The 19,732-nt window shown below is 44.2% G+C and overlaps 1 protein-coding gene across 2 annotated transcripts in view; it reads left to right on the forward strand.

Moving 5' to 3' along the window:
- ATP8A2 (ATPase phospholipid transporting 8A2) overlaps positions 1 to 19,732 on the forward strand; it is a 494,649-nt gene that overhangs the window by 116,856 nt on the left and 358,061 nt on the right. For both annotated transcript variants that reach the window (XM_069467429.1, XM_069467431.1), the window contains exons 8-15: positions 1,210 to 1,279; positions 2,279 to 2,406; positions 3,586 to 3,697; positions 10,181 to 10,346; positions 12,341 to 12,468; positions 13,236 to 13,313; positions 18,568 to 18,656; positions 19,009 to 19,053. In XM_069467429.1, coding sequence (XP_069323530.1) covers positions 1,210 to 1,279; positions 2,279 to 2,406; positions 3,586 to 3,697; positions 10,181 to 10,346; positions 12,341 to 12,468; positions 13,236 to 13,313; positions 18,568 to 18,656; positions 19,009 to 19,053 — 816 coding nt within the window. The remainder of the gene's footprint in view (positions 1 to 1,209; positions 1,280 to 2,278; positions 2,407 to 3,585; positions 3,698 to 10,180; positions 10,347 to 12,340; positions 12,469 to 13,235; positions 13,314 to 18,567; positions 18,657 to 19,008; positions 19,054 to 19,732) is intronic.

The raw sequence follows: 19,732 nt of genomic DNA on the forward strand, positions 1-19,732 counted from the left end.
GTAAGAATGGGCCTCTATTCTGGGACTCAAGATTAAATTATATGACTTGAAGCATATAACTTCCTATATTTATATGCTGTTGTGAATCATGATTCTCGTGCTATTTGCATTTTCTTTGATTGCAGACGGTGTTTCTTGTATTGGATTTGATCACTCATTAGATTTTAAGCCTTAGCTTAAAATTTTCTACTTGAGATCAAAGATTTAAAAATAAGAGCCTGAGCCTATGGAGGAGAGGGAGGCAGGATTTGTATTTGTCCTTATTGATTGATAACAGTGAAGCTCTTAGAAATATTAAAATATTGATTCATTAATCGTTTGGGCTTGGCTGTGACCCTCAGAAAACCCGGTTTTGCTGTGGGATTGTTTGTCTGAGCTGACACCGTGTTTCCACGATGCTCCCACCTGGTGTCTGAGCGCGCACTTTGTGCTGTGCAGCTGCTGAGTACGTTAGCCCCTATAACCTTCCCAGTAACCCTCAACACCCTTCCTTTACACGTGAGAAAACCAAGGCACCAAGAGGTTAAACAACCTGCCAAGGCCACCTGGCCCATAAACGTAGCTCAAGGGGATTTTCACTTAGCCAGTGGGTTGCAGAATCCAATCTCTTAACTGCTAATACGTTCACTAACCTAAACCCAAAGATTAGAAATAAAAGTATAGGATCCACTATGCTTATTTTTACTCTTTGAGTTTCCATCCTTAATATTAGGTGTTTTGATTGAAAGTTGCCTTTTGAGATAGTAAAAAACGCAGGGAAGCAAAGGCTTGCCAAGCCCATGGCTTGATCCTTCAACTCCTTCGGCTGTGATTTTCTTCAAAAGAGGCATGTTTGTGCTGGCCGTGCCGGGGGTGGCCTTTTCGGTCAGGAGCAGGCCCAGCCCCAGACTTTAAGGACCACCGAAGCCCGTGGCGGGTCTCGGCAGAGAGGGACAGCACGCCTTTCAGGTAGCACACCCCTCTTCACGCTCCTCCTGAGGCCGGCAGTCGTGGGGGGCGCGTGAGGGCGGGTCAGCTGGGCAGAAGCCTCTGTCAGTGTTGAGCCCCGAGACCAGCCTGCGTCTTCCTTTCTCATCAATTACTCCTGTTGAAGAGGTTGTTTGTAACAGTTTATTGTGAAGGGCCCATCATAAGAGAGATTTTATGAGCTGTGAGTTTGTGGAGAGGACCTTACTAAACTTGACTTTCTCTCTCTCTCTCTCTCCTTAGTGAACCTCAGGCAATGTGCTATGTTGAAACAGCTAATCTAGATGGGGAGACGAACCTTAAAATACGGCAGGTAAAGTCACCTTTTATGACATGTGTTGTTATGGAGGCCCCAGTGGCACATATGGCCCCACCTGTCTTTTCCTAGAGAAAGAAAAAATATGTTCAGCCACAGAAGGTCACGCCTCAACCTGAACGGGGAGAATTTGCCTTTTATGATGAGGGGAACACGCATGAAGAGAGCTAGGAAAATTGGCCTTCATCAGGCTCTCGGTGACGAAGGGTGTCATGCCTTCGTTTGCATCTTCCTGCACTCTCTGCCTGCGATTCCAAAGAGAGGGGACATCCCAGCGAGGCTGACTGGGTGGGAAGGACCCCACTGTAGTGCAGACGAACACAGCAGACAGGCTCCGTGTGCCTCAGTTTACATCATTGTTGTAATGGAAGTTCTAATTCTTGAGAGTGGTATACTGGATGCAGAATTTTCGTGCCTTAAATAAAGAAGCTATTCTTACCATATATTTTAATTCCAGAATGAACAATAGTCTTTATAAAAATTTCAAGCATTTTGACACTTAAAAAAATTTTGCTACATAAAGTTGAATTCAGTAATTCTGTCCACATATCTTTCTTTTCTATTATAGATATTTCCTTTAGACACTTTTTTTTTTTCTGTTTAAAGGAGTTAGTGGAGTGCTAGATAGTGTTAAAATATTAAAGGGATTCTTCATTCTATTTTTATGACCAGCTTCAGAGTGTAGCTAATAGATTATGCTTTCAGTAAGGTGTTTTAGTATGTTAATTGTTACTTACACATGGATGTTTCCAGCACAGTGGTGGAATCTTGACTGTCTACTTCATTAAATTCTTTTGCCACTTTTGCATTAGGTTCTTGTGGCAAAAGCTGCTGGTAAAGCCAACTTCGCGGGACTGATAATTTGATTTGTGAGCCCTGCAAAGTTATTGCACCGTAGATGACTTATTGTTTCCTTTTGATTATGATGGGAACGCTGAATTGTCTCTAAACACAGAAGATTGTGTTCAATTTCTTCCTTTTGGCTTCATGTTCTAGGCTTTGAGTCACACCGCTGAAATGCAAACACGAGAGGTGCTGATGAAGTTATCTGGAACTATAGAATGCGAGGGGCCCAACCGCCACCTCTATGACTTCACTGGAAACTTGAACTTAGATGGGAAAAGGTATTATTTTCCTTTTCTTAGTGTTTTTTTTTTTTTAATGTGGCTAAGAATTACTAGAGCTTTGGAAAATGTTTTCTAGTTTCATAACATTTAAAAACAGTGAGAATTCACACCATTTCAATCAACTTAAAATTTCCCTTAAATTTAAGGAAAGAACTGATTTTTGACAAGCAAAGATCCCAAGGGCCTCAGGGAAGGTTCAAAACGTGTGACTTATTCTTCCTATTCCTATACCCTGCCAGGCAGGAGAAATGGTTTTAGCTGCATAAAATTGTGCAGAAAGCAGAAGAGAGGTGTTTGAGGTGTATAGAAGCTAGTTTACTTGTTAGAGAACTGTATGTTTTTTTCCCTAGCATTCTCCTAAGCAACATTTGTTTTTTAGAAAGTCGAATGAAATGAATGATGACTCTTCCTCTAGAATATTCAGTGCCCTGTTGTCTGTATTCCATTGTCTTTGTCCTCTGGGCGTTTGCTGTGTTGTTTGAGTTGTCCGTGGTTATGATGTTGGGGTGCGGTGTCCATCTCCTGGCCTCCTTTTGTCTGCATGCCTCTGACCAGTGCCCCCCACAGCCTGTCGGGCTGTCCCTTATGTTCTGAACAGACCCACGGCTTGGAAGGACCTGACCATGGGAATCAGCCCCAAATAAATTTGACGACTAAGTGTGACTACTTCTTGGCTTCCTGTGGCACGCATAGCTATTCTAGAGGCTCCCCATTTTGAATTTCTAAATTATCACACAGGTCTCTGTTTAATCATTAAGCCATCCTTAACAAATTTAATGGGATAGGTTGACTGCTTCTTTTTTTTTTTCTTCTTATAATCGTCTGTAAAACAAACTGAGTTTCCCAAATGGATAAGCTTCTGGTTGTTATTTTAGCAACTCCCTTTCTGGGGGTTGAGTTTCATAACAGGATTATGAGAGACGTAATTCCCTCTAACATTTTATTGGGGGGAGGAAACATTTTTTTATAGTGATGAATGAATAAAATAAACCATTTTTGTTGGCCTCTTTTGGTAGATTAAGCCAATGGTAACCTTTGTTGCTCCCATTTCTCAGTGGAATAGTTCAAATTCTACTAAAGGAAACATTTGATTTATTGTGGGTTTATGTGTAAGGGGCGCACTCATGCTCATTTGTCAGACTGTCATTAAATATAAATGTTGTTTCTTATTTTTAGCCCTGTTTCCCTTGGGCCTGACCAGATCTTATTAAGAGGTACGCAGCTTAGAAATACTCAGTGGGTCTTTGGCATAGTTGTTTATACTGGACACGACACCAAACTCATGCAGGTAAATGTTTCTATTCTGAAAAAATTCTATTCCTTTTTGTTTTGATAGACTAAGGAGTGGATCATGCAAATGGTACATTTAGGAAGCTCCACTTTGTCTATGAACATAAATTTGGAAAGGAAGTCCCTTTATTTTAGTTGCTTAGGTAGTTTCTTCTGGATTTCTGTTATCTTATAGGGTATTTGTTACCTTTTGCCTGAACTATAAATGGTCTTTGTTTTCTAGATTTAGGGGGCAATCAGTTCTAACTTATTTTGTTGTCTGGACTTAGGGGGACATTAGTTCTAAATTTTTAATTTCTCAACTACTCCTCTTCACCCCATTAATTAGGATTTTATAGTAAATTATCTTAACTAAATTCTTTTTCTTTTTTTTGAGACAGAGTCTTGCTCTGTTGCCCAGGCTAGAGTGCCATGGCATCAGCCTAGCTCACAGCAACCTCAAATTTCTGGGCTTAAGCGATCCTTCTGCCTCAGCCTCCCAAGTAGCTGGGACTACAGGCATGTGCCACCATGCCCGGCTAATTTTTTTCTCTATATATTTTCAGTTGGCCAGATAATTTCCTTCTATTTTTAGTAGAGACGAGGGTCTCTCTCTTGCTCAGGCTGGTCTCGAACTCCTGACCTCGAGTGATCCACCCGCCTCGGCCTCCCGGAGTGCTAGGATTACAGGGCGTGAGCCACCGCGCCCGGCCCTTAACTAAATTCTAGACAGTTTAAAATCAGTTATTTTTTTGGGATAATGTTTATTCTTCAAATACCAAAGAAAAACTATGAAGTCAAAATGACTTTGCTCTTTTTCCATGTTAATGTTTTTCTTTGTAATTATTGTTTGTGAAATTACAGCTCACATTTATATGATGACATATTTTGCCAGGCAGCTTTTGAAATTCTACATAAATCAATGTCTCAAAATGTCATTTCTTACGTTTTCTTTGGTATCACTTGGCATCTTATTTTGTTAATGGTAGCTATTAATAAGAGAATTTGCTTTTCAGTTGTCTGCCATTTTGTAAAACTTCTAAAACACACATTTGGCTGTATTTCTTGATTAAACAATGTGCAGTGACCACTGTGTACGAAGTCTAGTCCTAGGCTGTGTGGATACGAAAGTGAAAGGCCCATCTTACCCTCTGGGAGTCAGGTAGGCTAGAATCCAAAGTAGAGAGATAGCTACTGGAATATGTTATTTTAAAGTGTTACGGGTATAGACAGACGGGTCATGGACCCAGGTTCGGGGTGCCAGTTGACTGGACACCAAGAATGATCCCCCGAGAAGCACGTGTTAGATAATGAGTTGGAGAGGGGAGTCTGTTGTGCTGATCCACTCTTTGAGGTCACAAGATAATGGGATGAGAGAGTTAAACAGTCCAAGAGGCGAAGTGATAGACCCCGGTGGCCACACCAGCTCGTGAATGCAGTGAAGACAGGGGAGGGAGATGGGATCAGAAGGACTGGGAGACTCGCTGGAGTTGCCGAGGATGGCTGGAGTTGGGTGACAGGCCGAGCAGTGTGCAGGATGCTTGCTTTCCATTTCTGGGGTGGAGGGTTTCCAGCATGGGGAGACCTGGGAGTGAACTCTAGCGGTAGGAAGCTAACGGCGGAGCTGTTGGAGGCCACCTGATGCTGAGAATTAAGGGACTGAGAGACTAAGGCAGTTGATGAGTTGTCGCTGTGATTCTGAAGATAGGATCAGAGTGGGGTGAAGGCTGCGAGCCAGTTGTCAAGTCTTCAGCGAGTGAGCAGGAGCAACCGAGAGGCCGGTAGCCTTGCTGGGTGGGGGAGAGGCAGAAAGTAGCGTAGCCACGTGGCATGAATTTTATGAGCCAATTTTTTTAACATGGCATTCAAGGAAGAAAGGTTCAGAAGTATTTCTAGGTCTCGAATATACATCCAGTAATAACACCTGCAGATGCCAACGGATGCAAGTCTCTGTTAGAGCACCCTCTGCTTTGTGGGGGGAAGACATGCGCTTGACCAGGTGAGGCGAGGGGCAGGAGGAGAGCTGGTGGAGGAGGGGAGGGCAGGGCCAGGCGCAGGGGCAAGGTTGCAGAGCCATATGTTGGGGCGGGGTGGGAGGAGGGCTGCATGGCAGTTAGAAAAGTGAAGAGTTGGTGAATTCTGAAAGGCAGCCCTTGGGTGGATTGAGATTATTCAGCATATCTGAGATAGGCTTGATCTATCCCCCTGCTAGGTCCTCCTCCATGCACAGGGGCTGATTAGAGTGCTTCAAGTGTGTTGTTTCTGAGCAGCCTGCGTGCGGAAGACTAATCTTAGTGAATAGTTTGGTGCTTTGCCACCCAGTGAGTGCCCTCTGTGTGCCGCAGTCCGGTGCCAGTAACCTTGCCGAACACTTCTGGAGCACCACTAACCGCAGGTCACTACTTGTGTTTTTTTACGATGAGGTGACAAAGAGATCATGAGTGGCTGGCTCAGATTTGGGCAGAGCCCAGAGATTGTGCACATTACAAATTTAATCACTCTTCAAGATTTCTTGTACACTGGGTGTTTTTCAGGAGGTAATACCGTTTTCCTAGAGCCTACATTGATAATACAGCTTTGTAGCCAAGGTATAAGAGTTAATTAAGTCATATTTTAAAACACTTCCCTCATCTCTTTAGTGAGCAAGGCATGCACTAAGTTTGCATCCCATGAGTGAGTGCGAGAGGCACTTTTCCTTACTCCTAGATGTGGTAAACCTCTTTGCGAGGCTTATTGCATGTTGACAGCTCGAGTACAGAATGATGGAACACCCCAGAAACTTCTGCGCTAGACTCGCTGTGCCTTTAGAAGCAGCAAGTAAAAATAATGAGCTTTCAAAAGGAACATAATATAGCGCACATAGCCAGCAGCCATCCTGTTTGTGAAATAACATTTTTCATCTGTACTTGTGCTACTTGACCACAGAGAGGAAACTCAATCGCTTTAGGGTTCTTCTTCTACCTTTTTTTTTTTTTTTTTTTAACTCTCACTTGATGCCTTCACCATTCAAGGTTTGCTCATTTCATGCTTAGAGGAGTTATATATAGAAATATCTACTATGTTGGTTGGTTAATTTAATGGGAAAGAGAGAGATTATCACATTAATTATAGCAAACATTAATTACAACAAATCACACATCATTCCAGGCAATTCACATATATTAACTCATTTATTCCTCACGATGGCTGGGTAATATTGTGTTCATTTTGTAGATGAGGAAACTGAGGCACACGGTATCTGAGTAACCCAAGCTTACAAAGTGGTGAGAGATAGGGATTCACACCCAGGCAGTCCAACTCCAGAGTCAGTGTTCTCACCACTATTCTGACACTTCCTTTCTCAGGAGGGAATAAAATGTGTAGGATTTAGGTCTGATTTCAGCTTCTTCAAAATCTGACATTTTGACTTGTTTTTATTTACAACTCCATTACACCAAAGTAGCATTGTTCTTTCAGAATTTAATAGAACAACTTGTAATGCCAGTAGGAACTTGAGCATTAAAAATTCACCATTGCAAGTGGACATGTTTGGAGGACGGGAGTGAGCAGGCAGAGTTTGGCTTTCCACAAAGTACACACGTTGAAGCCTGAAGTTTTGGGGTCATTATTCTTGTGTTGGATGAAAGATACATTTTCTTAATCCTCTTAACTGGCCAGAATTTAACCGCTGGAAAAGATCAGACGTCAATAACTAATGGGGTCATAGAAATGAAGTTTACTATAATTTTTTTTCCTGCCTGTGCATTCAGGGAATGTTTATTAAAAAATGATAAGATCATCTTTAGTTTTTAAACGTTAGGATAAACAGCCGTGGAACTGGCCTGCCGGTTCTTGCTATGAGGCCAGATGTGGCTGTGTCCCCCCAGTTGACCTCGATATGGCATTTGGTTGATGATAACTTGACCTTCACTAATGGATTTACATTTAGAGGCTAGAGGAATTTTTCTTAAAGTCTGTAAAGGACAAATAATTTAAAGAACTAAAGTGAAAGGGGAAAAATATTAACAGAAATAAAGAAAAATGCTGCTATGTTGTTTAGATGTCTAAAAGACTTAGCTTTTCAAAATCACCAGTACAACAATTCCCCAGCTTCCCCACCCCCAAAGAAGACCATGGCCATGATGGCATTTCCGGGTTTGATGACGGAATCCAGATAACAATTTCAGGGACATTGTGGTGCGAGCTTCTCTGTGGAGCTCAGGAGTGAATTGCCCCCTTCCATCTTCATTTCATTTTCTCGTTGTGACTCTATTTGTATTCTTGTTTTTGAAGACATTTCATCTTAGTTCTTTTAACGATCAATCCATTGAGAATAGTGCGGACTTAAGTTTGGGACAAGGCACCATTTTTGTGGTCACTTAATGCCTCACAAACTTGCAGATCACCCGAATTTGGCAAATCCATGTTGCATTTGCAAAGCCAGGGCCTGTGATTCAGGGAAAGAGACCGGCAGGCTGGTGCTCCTTTGTCCGTCTCTCCTTGAATTGGAAGTTCCTGGCTTCTAATTTAATCCAGGAATTATTTCACCTTCAGCAATGGATTGTTATTAATTCCCACCTGGCTTTCCTCTCCTCAATGTCTTCTTCAGCCACCTGCTGTATTACTGTGTTCATTTCCTGTGGCTACTGTAACACAGTTTCAAGTCTTAGTGGCTTAAAGCAACACAGTTACTCTGTTGCAGGTCTGTAGGTCTGATATGGGTCTGATGTGGGTCTCACTGGGCTAAAACTCAAGATGTTGGCTGTTCTTTTCTGCGTGCTCTAGAGCAGCGTCCCCAACCTTTTTGGCAGCAGGGACTGGTTTCATAGAAGATAACTTTTCCTGCGGGGTTGGGGGCAGGCAGGGATGGTGGTTTCAGGATGATTCAAGTGCATTACACTTATTGTGCACTTTATTTATTTTATTATTACATTGCTAACCTCTCTGCTAATGATAATCTGTATCTGCAGCCACTCCCTGGTGCTAGCATCACTGCCTCAGCTCCACCTCAGATCATTAGGCATTAGATTCTCAAAAGGAGTGAGCAACATAGATCCCTCGCATGCACAGTTTACAGTAGGGTTCGCTCTCCTATGAGAATCTGATGCCACCGCTGATCTGACAGGAGGCAGAGCTTACGTGGTGATGCCAGCCATAGGTAGCAGCTGTGAATACAGATGAAGCTTTGCTTGCGTGCCCACGGCTCACCCCCTGCTGTGCAGCCCGGTTCCTAACAGGCCACGGACCAGGGTTGGGGACTGCAGCTCTAGAGGGGAATCTGACCCTTGCCTTTATCAGCCTGCACTCCTGGCTCGCTCCCTGCGTCTTCACAGCCAGTGGCATTGTACCTCTCTGATCCTTTCCCTGTAGTCACCTCTCCCCTGACCACAGTCACGGAAAGTTCTCCTTTTTGAGCACCCTTGTAATTAGATTGGGTCCACTTGGGTGATCCAGGATAATCTCTCCTCCTCAAAGTCCTTAATTTAATCCCATCTGCAGAGTCCCTTTTGCTATATAGAATGACATACAGGGGCCAGGGATTAGCATGTGGGCATCACTGAGGGGCCATTATCTTGCCCACCACAACTGCCTTCAAAAATTTGTCTTATAAAATGACTTCGGGTGCGTAACTGTCTTATTCAAACAGTTCTATTGACTTTTCCACTGCTGGAAAATCTAGTCCCCAATTTTCCACCTGAAATGCAGTGATTCCTGAATCTGGCATTAATGAATCTTTCTGAACTCGCCTCCTAACGCGGCCTGGGCTCTGGCTGGGCTGGCTCCCCCAGCGGCAGTGAGAAAGCAGATGCCAGGCCGTGGGGAGGCTTTCTCCTGCTTCTCCTTCCTGTCTACACCCTGCTTGTGATTCAGGACACCGGTCAGGTTTCTCCTGACCCCAAGACCGTTCCTGACTTTGCCTGCTCATTTCTTGTTCACAGTCCTCCAAGTGAACTTTTTGTCCATTTATTTTGACACCTATTAATGTTCTATTTTGCATTATTGATGTGTGTGTGTTTGTGTAATTGTGTTTCCTCAAATTTTGAGCTTCTGGAGGGAAAATATGTACTTTTAAAATAGCTCAGTATATTTATTGTAGAGCTGTTCTATTGAAAGTTCTCTCTAGGTTTTTATAGTATAGAATCTCTAAGTTTCTTTTGAATTAACAGCGTCCTGATTTGTTTGAAACTGGACTTACCTTATTTAGAACCTATTATGTCTTAAGATAAAGAAAGTGGTTAATTTCATGCTAAATATATAAATACCATAAGTACAGAATGAATCATATAGAGTTGGAATGTGTTCTTTAAACTGGTAGAGTGTACCTTCTTTTTTCTTAAAACTAGCTGTTGATTCAGGAGCATGGTACACTTTTAAATTTCATTGATTGTTCAGCAAAAAAAAAAAAAAAAAAAGTCTTTTTACTTGTCACTTGTTCAATATGGTTGTCTTACCTTCTTTTCTCCCCACCCTTGGCCCCAAGTCTGTTCTGTGACCCTTACTAGCTTTCCATGCTGTTGCACAGAATTCAACCAAAGCACCTCTCAAGAGATCGAATGTTGAGAAGGTGACCAACGTGCAGATCCTGGTGTTGTTTGGCATCCTCTTGGTCATGGCCTTGGTGAGCTCGGTGGGAGCCCTGTACTGGAACGGGTCTCAAGGTGGAAAGAACTGGTACATCAAGAAGATGAGTAAGTGCTGGTGGGCTGCTGGCTGGCGCAGAGTGGAGCCCTTCTGTTCCCTTGGGCTACTGCACATGTTGCCAGTCCTTCAAGGACAATCGAGAGGTTAGGCTCACGTGAGGAAGTGGAGAAGGGCACATTTGGGTATTGTTTTATACTCCAATGATTATCTCTTGACTATTTTTTAAGTATTTTCCTACTAGTTGCACTAGGGATTACAATGTGCATCGTAATTTATCTAACTCTGCTTCTGATTAATACTTAGATCCAGTCAAATACAGAAACATCACTCCATTGTTTCCTCTCCTGCTTTGTGCTATTATTGTTATTAATACATGGGTTACATTTATCTATGTTCGCTACCAACCTCATGTCTCTTAAAGAATCTAAAGGAAAAAAAAAAACTATGAGCCTACTTATTTACTATTTTCTGCGCTCTTTATTTCTGGGTTTGAATTGCCAGCTGGTGTCATTTCTTTGCTTCATGCACCTTCATTCCCCTTGCTCCTTTGTACTGTCGTGTGTATCGCATCTCTCTGTAAGGCCAACAGTGCGATTTTATAATGAAGTTTTTGCAATTGCTTTTTTTTTAAATTAAGAAAAAGGATAAAATGATGTAATTATACTGTCTTATAAATACCTTTAAAATGGTCTTTACTAGTAAAGTGCCCTTTTTTCCTTTATTTGGATTTTAATTGCCATCTGGTGTCACTTCTTTCATCTTTGAGAACTTACTTTAGTATTTCTTAATTTGGTAGATATTAGTTTCTAAGCAAATGTTGCACCTTAGAGACATTTGTAACCCTCGGGACTTAGAGATCCTAGTTAGCAACTCCTTAATTCTGTAGGAGAACAAGATTGCAAGAAGTGGGTCAGAACAAAAGCGATCGGCAGGAAAGTCGGAAGGCTCGGTGGGGACGAGGAGGCGAAAGGCGGCGGCACTGACCAGCATGCGCCTGCTCACCCCTGTCCTTCCCAGAGCCTGTCTTTCTGTCACAACCTCCCTCCAGAGTTCTAGATCTAAGTCAGACTGCCTCCATTTCACTGAATTTCCTGGGGAAAAACTCGCTACGGTTTGGAGCCATTATGGATCCCTGATCTCCAGTCCTAGCCTGCTGCTGTCTTTATGCTAATTCCAGTTCCCCTCGCAGGCGTCTGTAATCCTAGTTAGACCCTCAGCTGGCTGCAGCCCTCTCCCTAACCCTCTTGCTAAGTTAGGAAGATCTCACTACTTTGTCCCTCAAGTGGAATATTATGGCCATCAAGGGAAGAACCTCCCCTTTTGAGATCCCCAGACCCTGTACCTCCTTCCCCACTCCTGGTCCTTCTTCCTGTTGGAGCTGCCCCCGCCTCTGATTTGGATCCTGTTCCCGAGGGTCTTGTTCCGCCCCTGGGGACCTTGGCCCACGAAGACATTCCTTCTCCTCTCTTTAGTGAGGCTCCAGCCTTCTTGCCTGCCTCTCTCTCTCGGTCTGCTTCTCTTGTTCACACTTTTTCCATCTTATCAACTCTTTGGAGTGTACCAAACATACTCCTGCCTTAGTGAGGTCGTCAACATTCCTTACAATGATTTCAAATGCCTGTCCTCCTTTCTGCCTTCTTTTTAGTCAGCTGTCTCTCCTCTGCTCTTCAGCACATGACTCAAGCATTTCTTCTTCTGGGTGGCCTTCAGTGACCATGCCTTCCCATGAAGAAGCCTCCTGTGTTGGTTCCTGCAGTGTCCTGTGACGTCCTGCTGCATGGTCACGTTGGGGGGGGCATGCTCGTGTCTGCTCACTCCCCTCCCCGACACCCCCCCCGCCCCCCCAGAAACCAGCCTTTGTGCTCACAATTCCTGACACATAGCAGATGCTCAATAACTACTCTAACTTGAATCTCTAAATAAACCAACAGGCTTTTCTTGGGAACATCTTTTAGAAAAAATTCCAAAATAAAAAAGGCTAAAAGAAACTGAATGGAGTCTACAACTACAGCTGTATAAATACTCTGGTTCTCTCCCGCAGACACGACCTCAGATAATTTCGGATACAACCTGTTGACATTCATCATCTTATACAACAATCTTATTCCCATCAGCCTGTTGGTGACTCTCGAAGTGGTGAAGTACACTCAAGCCCTTTTCATTAACTGGGTGAGTATTAGGGCAGAGTTTAACCTCTTGTTTTCTAATACTAGCTCAGAGCCTTCAGCGTTTCATTGACCTCCCAGAAAAGAAGTTTCCATTTACCATTAGGTCCCGGGGTTTAAACTGGCCACACAGAGAACTGGCGAGGGCTCTCCAGTGAGGGTGTCCCTGAGAGGTGGGAGGACACCCGCTCTGCGAGGGCTGCCGTGGACACTGAGGTAATGGAGGCGGAAGGCTGATTGTCATCTGGTTGCAATTGCTGCTGATGCTGTTGGAGCCTAATCAGCACTGAAGAAAGGGCCCCTTGCGTGTGTTTACTATCCTGTTTACGCTATATCAAAATCCATCATGGCAGCAAACTGGGATTTGATTTTAAGCGGGTAGAGGCGAGACACTTTAAGGGCCTGCCATGGCCTGTGAGCACTGGGCTTCAGCAGCCAGGGGCGGGGGGTAGCCCAGGTGCTTTGTGTGCATTTGTGTTTGGTCTTCACTGCAGTCCTGTAAACGAGGTATTCACCGAGCTCGGAGTTCTAAGTTAGACTAGGTCATGAAACGATCGTCTTGAAACCAAATCTTCTGTATTTTAATACCGTGCTTTCCCCTTGTATCACATCCTTTCTCTATTACAATAGACACTGTATTTTCACGCCAAAATTTAAAATTAGCATTTCTATGAAAACAGAAGGGTTTTAAATTATCCATTCTTAGCTGCTTTTCTGTGTTAATCTGAATGATTAATGGCGTATATTTTCTGAAATGTCTCTCTCTCTCAGGACACAGATATGTATTACCTAGGAAACGACACTCCTGCAATGGCCAGGACGTCAAACCTTAATGAAGAGCTTGGGCAGGTGAGAACCTCTTTGTGAACTTTGGTAATGGTGACAGGAGTGTTGGCAGAAGAACCATATGTTGCCGCTGTACCCCGCATCCCTGGGCTCTTGTCTTCTCGAGATGAAAGAATGAGAGCGAGAGACAAAGACTGGGTTGCAGGCAGAGAGAGTTTATCGAAAGTGCGCTCCTGAAGGTTGAGAGCGGGCACGCATCCGAGCGGATCACGGCCCCTGGGTTTCTGTGTCGTTCCTTTTTCTCCTGTCTGGCCTTTCCTCCTTCTTGACATTGTCTCTTCCTCTTTTTCTTGACTGATGGGGATGTTGTGTCCTTCCTGCTGGCGGGCGGAGGAGTTTTCCACCTTATATGCTTAGGACCGGGTGTGCGGTGGCGCCCACAGCCCACCGGGGCGGGGGGCAAACCACGATGTCGTATGATGTGCCTTGTGCTGTTGTTTCTGTTATGTTTCTTATGATTCTTGGGGTCACCTTATCTTGTTACTGTTACAGTGTCTTCCTACGCAGCATCCCATCTGCTCACACTGCACATTCCACACCTCCTGTGCTCACGTCTCACTCTCCTCCCTGCGCTAAGCACGGAGAGCTTCTGCAAAAACACTTCTCCCCGAGCATGGCTATGACATCTGAAGAGCCACGTAGTATTTGAAAATATTATCAGATACAAGTGTCACTCCGCTTCGACTGGCTTTTTGAGATACAGTGCAATCTTTCCACCTAGAAGTTATCTGCAAAAAATATAGTACAAACCGTAGTCTAAAAAATATAGTGCTACATCACTTTGGACCCTTTTAAAAAGTGTTTATCAGGAACAAATGACAGGGAAAACAGTGGTTAAGATACTCAGATGTTGGGTGACCCTACAAAACATGTGGGGGCTAAGTGAAAGGACTCGTATCCCTCACATGTTCAGATTTTGTTTCTGGAATATTCCAGGGAACCGGTGTCTTTTCACCTTCAGCCCCAAATTCCTCTTGCCTGTACTGAGATGTGCTTTGCATTGTTTGTGTGTCTCATGTAGAAATCCCCGTACGGAATAACCTCTTTATAACCTCTTTTGAACACATTGCAATTAAGGATTATAATTTCATTACATAAATCTTATTTAAATTTCCCAACAACCCTGTGAGGTCATGCTGTATCTTCATTTTATAGATAAGGAAATGAGTAACTTATCCAAGGACACCTGGCTAGGAAGTGACAGGTTGAGGATTTCAAATTGTCTGTCCCAGCCTGGCCTTTGCAAGCCTCCCTGCCAGGGTAGGGCTGTTGCTGAGAACCACCTCTCCACCTCCATCCTCAGTGTTGCCCCTCCGTGAAGATGCGCTCAGATGTCTCGTGCATCTGAGGGTTAGAAAAGCTCTCCTGGGGAGGTAGGCTCGCTTTCTTTTTCCTTTCCTTGAAGGATGAAGCGAATTCTGTGATGGTTTGTGTAGCATTTTGGGGTTTATTGCCAGAAAGTTGAGGCACAAATTTGTAGACCAAATTTTGTAATAAAATAGAACTTTATAGACAAAAAAAAATGCAGGTAATGCTGTCCTTTTGATACAATTTTCCAAATCTACTTAGAGTTAATGGAAAATTTTTCTCTCTTTCCTTGAATTGTGTATGTTCATATATATTCCCTTAAATTCTTAGTGTAACAGGTGGATTGTCATTACAGAGAACGTCCTTGGCATAGAGCACAAATCCGCCTACCACCCCCTGTGCTCTGCTCACGTAGTGCTACGTACAGTTGGACTTTCGCTCCTCATGGTTTTTGTTTACATTCTCTCTTTCTGGAATGGCTTTGTCACTTCCCTTGTCTGTCTGGTAAAACCTACTCCTGTAGGAATCAACGAGTTCTTGGTACAAATCAGGCTAAATTTGCTGCCTCTTTGACTCCTTCTCCAGTTTTACAGGCAAGGTTAATTTATCTGTCTTCTATGTTCCCATAACAGACTTTCCAAACACAGATGCAGTAAAATAAGGGATGTGATTAGTGATGTAGTGTCTGTTTCCCTCCAGAGACTGTTTTTTCTTTTTCTTTCTTTCCAGGAGAGCTGCCAGGAGACTCTCTGGAGACTTTTGAGCCCATTTGAGAGTGTGGCTGTGCCCTGTAGTTTATTTGTGCTGGGTTTCCATTTTCTCTTGTATTTGACTGAGCTTCTTTGTGGTCCATATTTGGAATTCTTTATCAGTCACTTCAGTATTTTCATTTTGGTTCATATCCATTGTTAAGGAGTTATTATTTTTGCGGGGGGAGTGTCCTTTGGCTCTGATTTTTCATGTTTCCAGAGTTCTTTCACTGATTCCTTGTCATCTGGCCTCTCAACTGAGTCCTAGGGGCACTAGGCCTGGTTTGTGGCCTTGTCTCTGGGTCCCTGAAGATCGATCCCTAACCATGGCAGGAAGTGGAGTGCTGGTCCCAGGTTTTCGATGGGGTGTTCAAGCAGGTTTCGTTAACCTTTTGGGTTTCCTCTGACCTTCTGTGTTCAACTCTTCCCAGCAGTGTGAGTTGGGTTGGGTTCCCCAGCTTAATCTCTGAGATGGCAGGTGGTTCTTGTGAGTAGAAATCAGCCACGCCTTGTTTGCTTGAGTTGGAAGGCACTAGGCTGAGCTGTAGAGCTGTTCCCCCATCACTGGATGATGTTGGTGTGGAAGAGCCAGCTGTCAAGATGTTCTTTTCTGTTTGTGGTAAGCTCTGGTCCTCCAGAGGGGGCACACAAGTGTCCCAAGCTTTATGAGGGACCCTGTAGTTCCCAGGGGGTTGCTTGATCTCTACTCCCACTGAGGTGGGGCGAGGAGCTAAGCAGATGGTGGCTAGACTGTGGGAGCCTAAAAGGCTTTGCAGAGCCTCAGTGGGGCTCAGCAGTTGCTTCTCTGGTCACTAGGAGGAGCCGCTGGGATGAGGTTCAGGACAAACTCGCCAAACTGGGAAGGCCATTCCCGAGGGAGAGGCCTAAATGCTTGAGTGCTAAGGCCCCAGGCGGGCTCTTTTTGCCTTTGCCCACTAGGCAGCTTCTCTGCGGGGAGGCGCGAGCACCCTCCCAAATCGCCGCTGCCTGGACCCCCACAGCACACTGCTGTCAGAGCAGTCCTCATGCTTCCCTCGCCACCGAGTCCAGCTCTCTGACTTCCCCCCCGTCCGTGTGTCTGGCCCACCACAGTGCATCTCCGCGAAACGCTGGTGGGCAGGGGGGTCCCCAGCTGTGCAGCCCCGTTCCCCACAAGTCTCCAAAGGGAGAGTAGTGGGCTCCTCTATCCTCAGGGGCCTTAGCCAGGGGCACGCTCCCGCCAGAGAGGAGTAGCCACTGGCAAGTTTCTCGGCTCCCCTATTGTAATGAGTAGTGAGGGGCCACGGCTTCCCTTCAGCTGGTGTGCTGGAGGCGTTAGTTGCCACGGAACTGGGAACTAGGCTATTTCTCTTTGAATGCTGCACGCCTGTCTAATATGGTGGTTCTCCAGCAGGGGCTGGGCATGCTCACAGATACCTCAGCATGGAGCACTCAAGCATTTCGGCCCCTCCCTGGGGAACCGTTTTCCTGGTTTGGGGAGCTTGTTCTGAACCTCCTCCCAGCGGCACCCCCTAGTGACCAGAAAAGCACCTGCTGAGCCCCGCTGAGGCTTTGCAAAGGCTTCCAGGCTCCCACAGACTAGCCACTGCCTGCTTAGCTCCTCCCCCGACCTCAGCACCCCACCACACTCTCCCATGGGACATGTCACCAGGGCTTCCTCACCACCTGAGTCCAGGCCGAGACCTCCCTGCACCACTCTTGGGTCTGGGGGCACCAGGACCGGCCGCCTATCTGAGCTATCAGGTAGGGATCCTGTGAAATAGCAGCGGGCAGGCTGCTCCCACAGGGACCCCGGCTCTCTGTGGCAGGCTCAGCCTGGGGCACGCACCCGCCATAGAGAAGCAGCCGTCTGTGGGCCTCTCCATTCAAGCTGCTCTCGTGGTTGCAACGGGTGTTGGAGGGGGGGACCCACGGCTCCCAGTCAGCCTCTTGTGGCAATCTCCTGTGGGGTGCCCCTTATGGACACCCAAACTCCTGGGGCTCACTGGCTCACCCCACTATCCTAATTAGCTGCCATGCCTGGGCTCGTGGAGGGGTGGGAAACCCTTCAGTGTACTTTGTGTCCTGCTGTTCACCAAGGCACATAGGTGGGGGAGGAGAAACCGCCTCACCTTTTTGCTGGGCTCCAAGCCTCTCTGGGTTTGATCTGCCCCACTGTCTTTTCCTCTCTGTTCTCATCTTTCTCAGCTTCGCTGTTTTTCTCTGTGGGGTTCCCTGTCATCTCTGTTGTCTCTCCCTGTGACCCACACCTGAGCTGCACCTGCTCCCTGCTCTCCTCAGTCCAATATCCCACCGTCCAGCTGGACCGTCCGACAAGTGATGTCTCTAGTCGACCATCTTGGCCCTCCCCCAATATTTTAATATATATATTTTTTTACAAGGCAGGAACCACTGCTTATTAGAAAGCAGAGTCTACTGAATTTTTTGTATCCCTAGACTTACTGCATATAAAATTTACATAAAGGCATTATTTGTAGTTAAAGCATTATTTACCCCTAGAATGCTAATTTCATATTTGGATATAATATTTGATTTCTTTAAAAGCTATAACAACTCAAAGGCCCTTTGATTGCTTTAAAAATAATTCTCAGTGTATTTGTTTATATTGTAGCATTAGGAAGAAGTACAAGTAAGCAATTCATGTTATTAATCCCCGTCTGTAGAACAGGAAAGCACTGCTTCCCTAGACCAGTTCTCTGGGATTCCCGGACGACATCTGGTATCCAGCAAGTCTAGACCCCTCTTTAGAAAACCAGTGAGAAACTGGAATTTCTAGAGGCAATTCTGTTATTACTCTCCTGCACCAATCCATGGCATAATTTCCCGGAATGTTATACGTAGAATGATGTTACCTATCCCCTTCGTGCACTGATAACTTTGCGTATTAAATCTATAAAATTAGGAGACCATGGCAATACCTTGAAGAATGGGACGCCTTGTGGCAGGACTTAATGCTTCCACTTAGTATCTAAGATGGTGCCAGGGCTATTACTAAAGCTTCCTTTGCACATTTCTGTACAATTTGACTAGAGAATTAGTTATGGGAAAAGGTCGGTAAGTGGTCTAAGCAATGAAGTATATTTTTTGTTACTAATTTGCTTGCTTTAAGGAAATCTACCTGTTTAATGTAGGTTTTGAAAAATATAGAAAGAAAGACTTCATTTATTGGTCTATGCATCTTATTCTATTCTTTGATTTAGGTAAAATATCTCTTTTCTGACAAGACTGGAACTCTTACATGCAATATCATGAACTTCAAGAAGTGCAGCATTGCTGGAGTAACCTATGGGTAAGAGTGTTTATCACTTCCTGAAAGTATTACCTATTTTCTTTCAAAAAAATAAGTTTATTTTTAGCTTCTTAGGTAAATATCTTTCTGATGGTTTGAAAGGATTTTTATAATGGATTTACATCTGCAGTTACTATCGAATGTGTTTAAAACTAAATGGATCCCAAGTGAAACTTTGGACATTTAAAATATAGTTTATTTCTGCAACTATTAACTTAGTGAAAAATCCCAGTGAATCTGTAATTTTGTGTGTCTAATCTAATAATTATAAATATTTTATTCATGTTTTGATCAGAATGTCTGTCTTTTGATAACTGTTTTGTGACCACTCTGTTTTCCCTGTCTCTGACAGTCATTTCCCAGAACTGACGAGAGAGCCGTCCTCGGATGACTTCTGGTAAGTCGATTCTAGCACTCTTGACGCTTCAGTGGAAAAGGTTTTGGGATGATTTTATATTAGCATTTCTCACCTGCATATTTTTATATGTAAAGGAAAGTGGCAAATGTGTTATTTTGAAGAACCAAAATAAAATTTAAAGACAAAGGTGGTTTTAAAAGTCAAGGGAGATGGGAAGACTTTTAGCAAAGGCGAGGCTCCTGTCTGAGTGGAGGCAGAGGATTGGTGATTGTACCTTTCAGCACACATAGAATTTCACTAAAAACTCCTACTTCCCATTCACTCCCCACTCCCTAGAGGCAGCCAACTTCAACATTTTTACTTTTAAAAAAATTTATTTTTATATTTCAAAATAATGTTTGTATTAATTTTTAAATAAAGAAATGAGACACTGTTAGCCTTTCTGCCATGGAAGGTGAGGGTTTAGCCCCTCCATGAGTGACCTGTCGCACCCAGGCCCCTCCCGCTCCTGCTCCCCCACCTTGGAAGCATTTAGATTTTCTACATATCCTTGGCATTTACCATTTCAACCATCAATCTTGGAGTAGATTTGTTTGTGTTCTTTTTTAATTTTATTTTTCATTATTTTGGTCATTTAATGGACCACCAGTGGGCCACTTCTGTTTGTAAATCTTGTTCTTATTCATTCTTGGGAATGTCCTTGTATTATTCCTGTAGT

This window comes from Eulemur rufifrons, chromosome 4 (assembly GCF_041146395.1).
Source record: "Eulemur rufifrons isolate Redbay chromosome 4, OSU_ERuf_1, whole genome shotgun sequence".
NCBI lineage: Eukaryota > Metazoa > Chordata > Mammalia > Primates > Lemuridae > Eulemur > Eulemur rufifrons.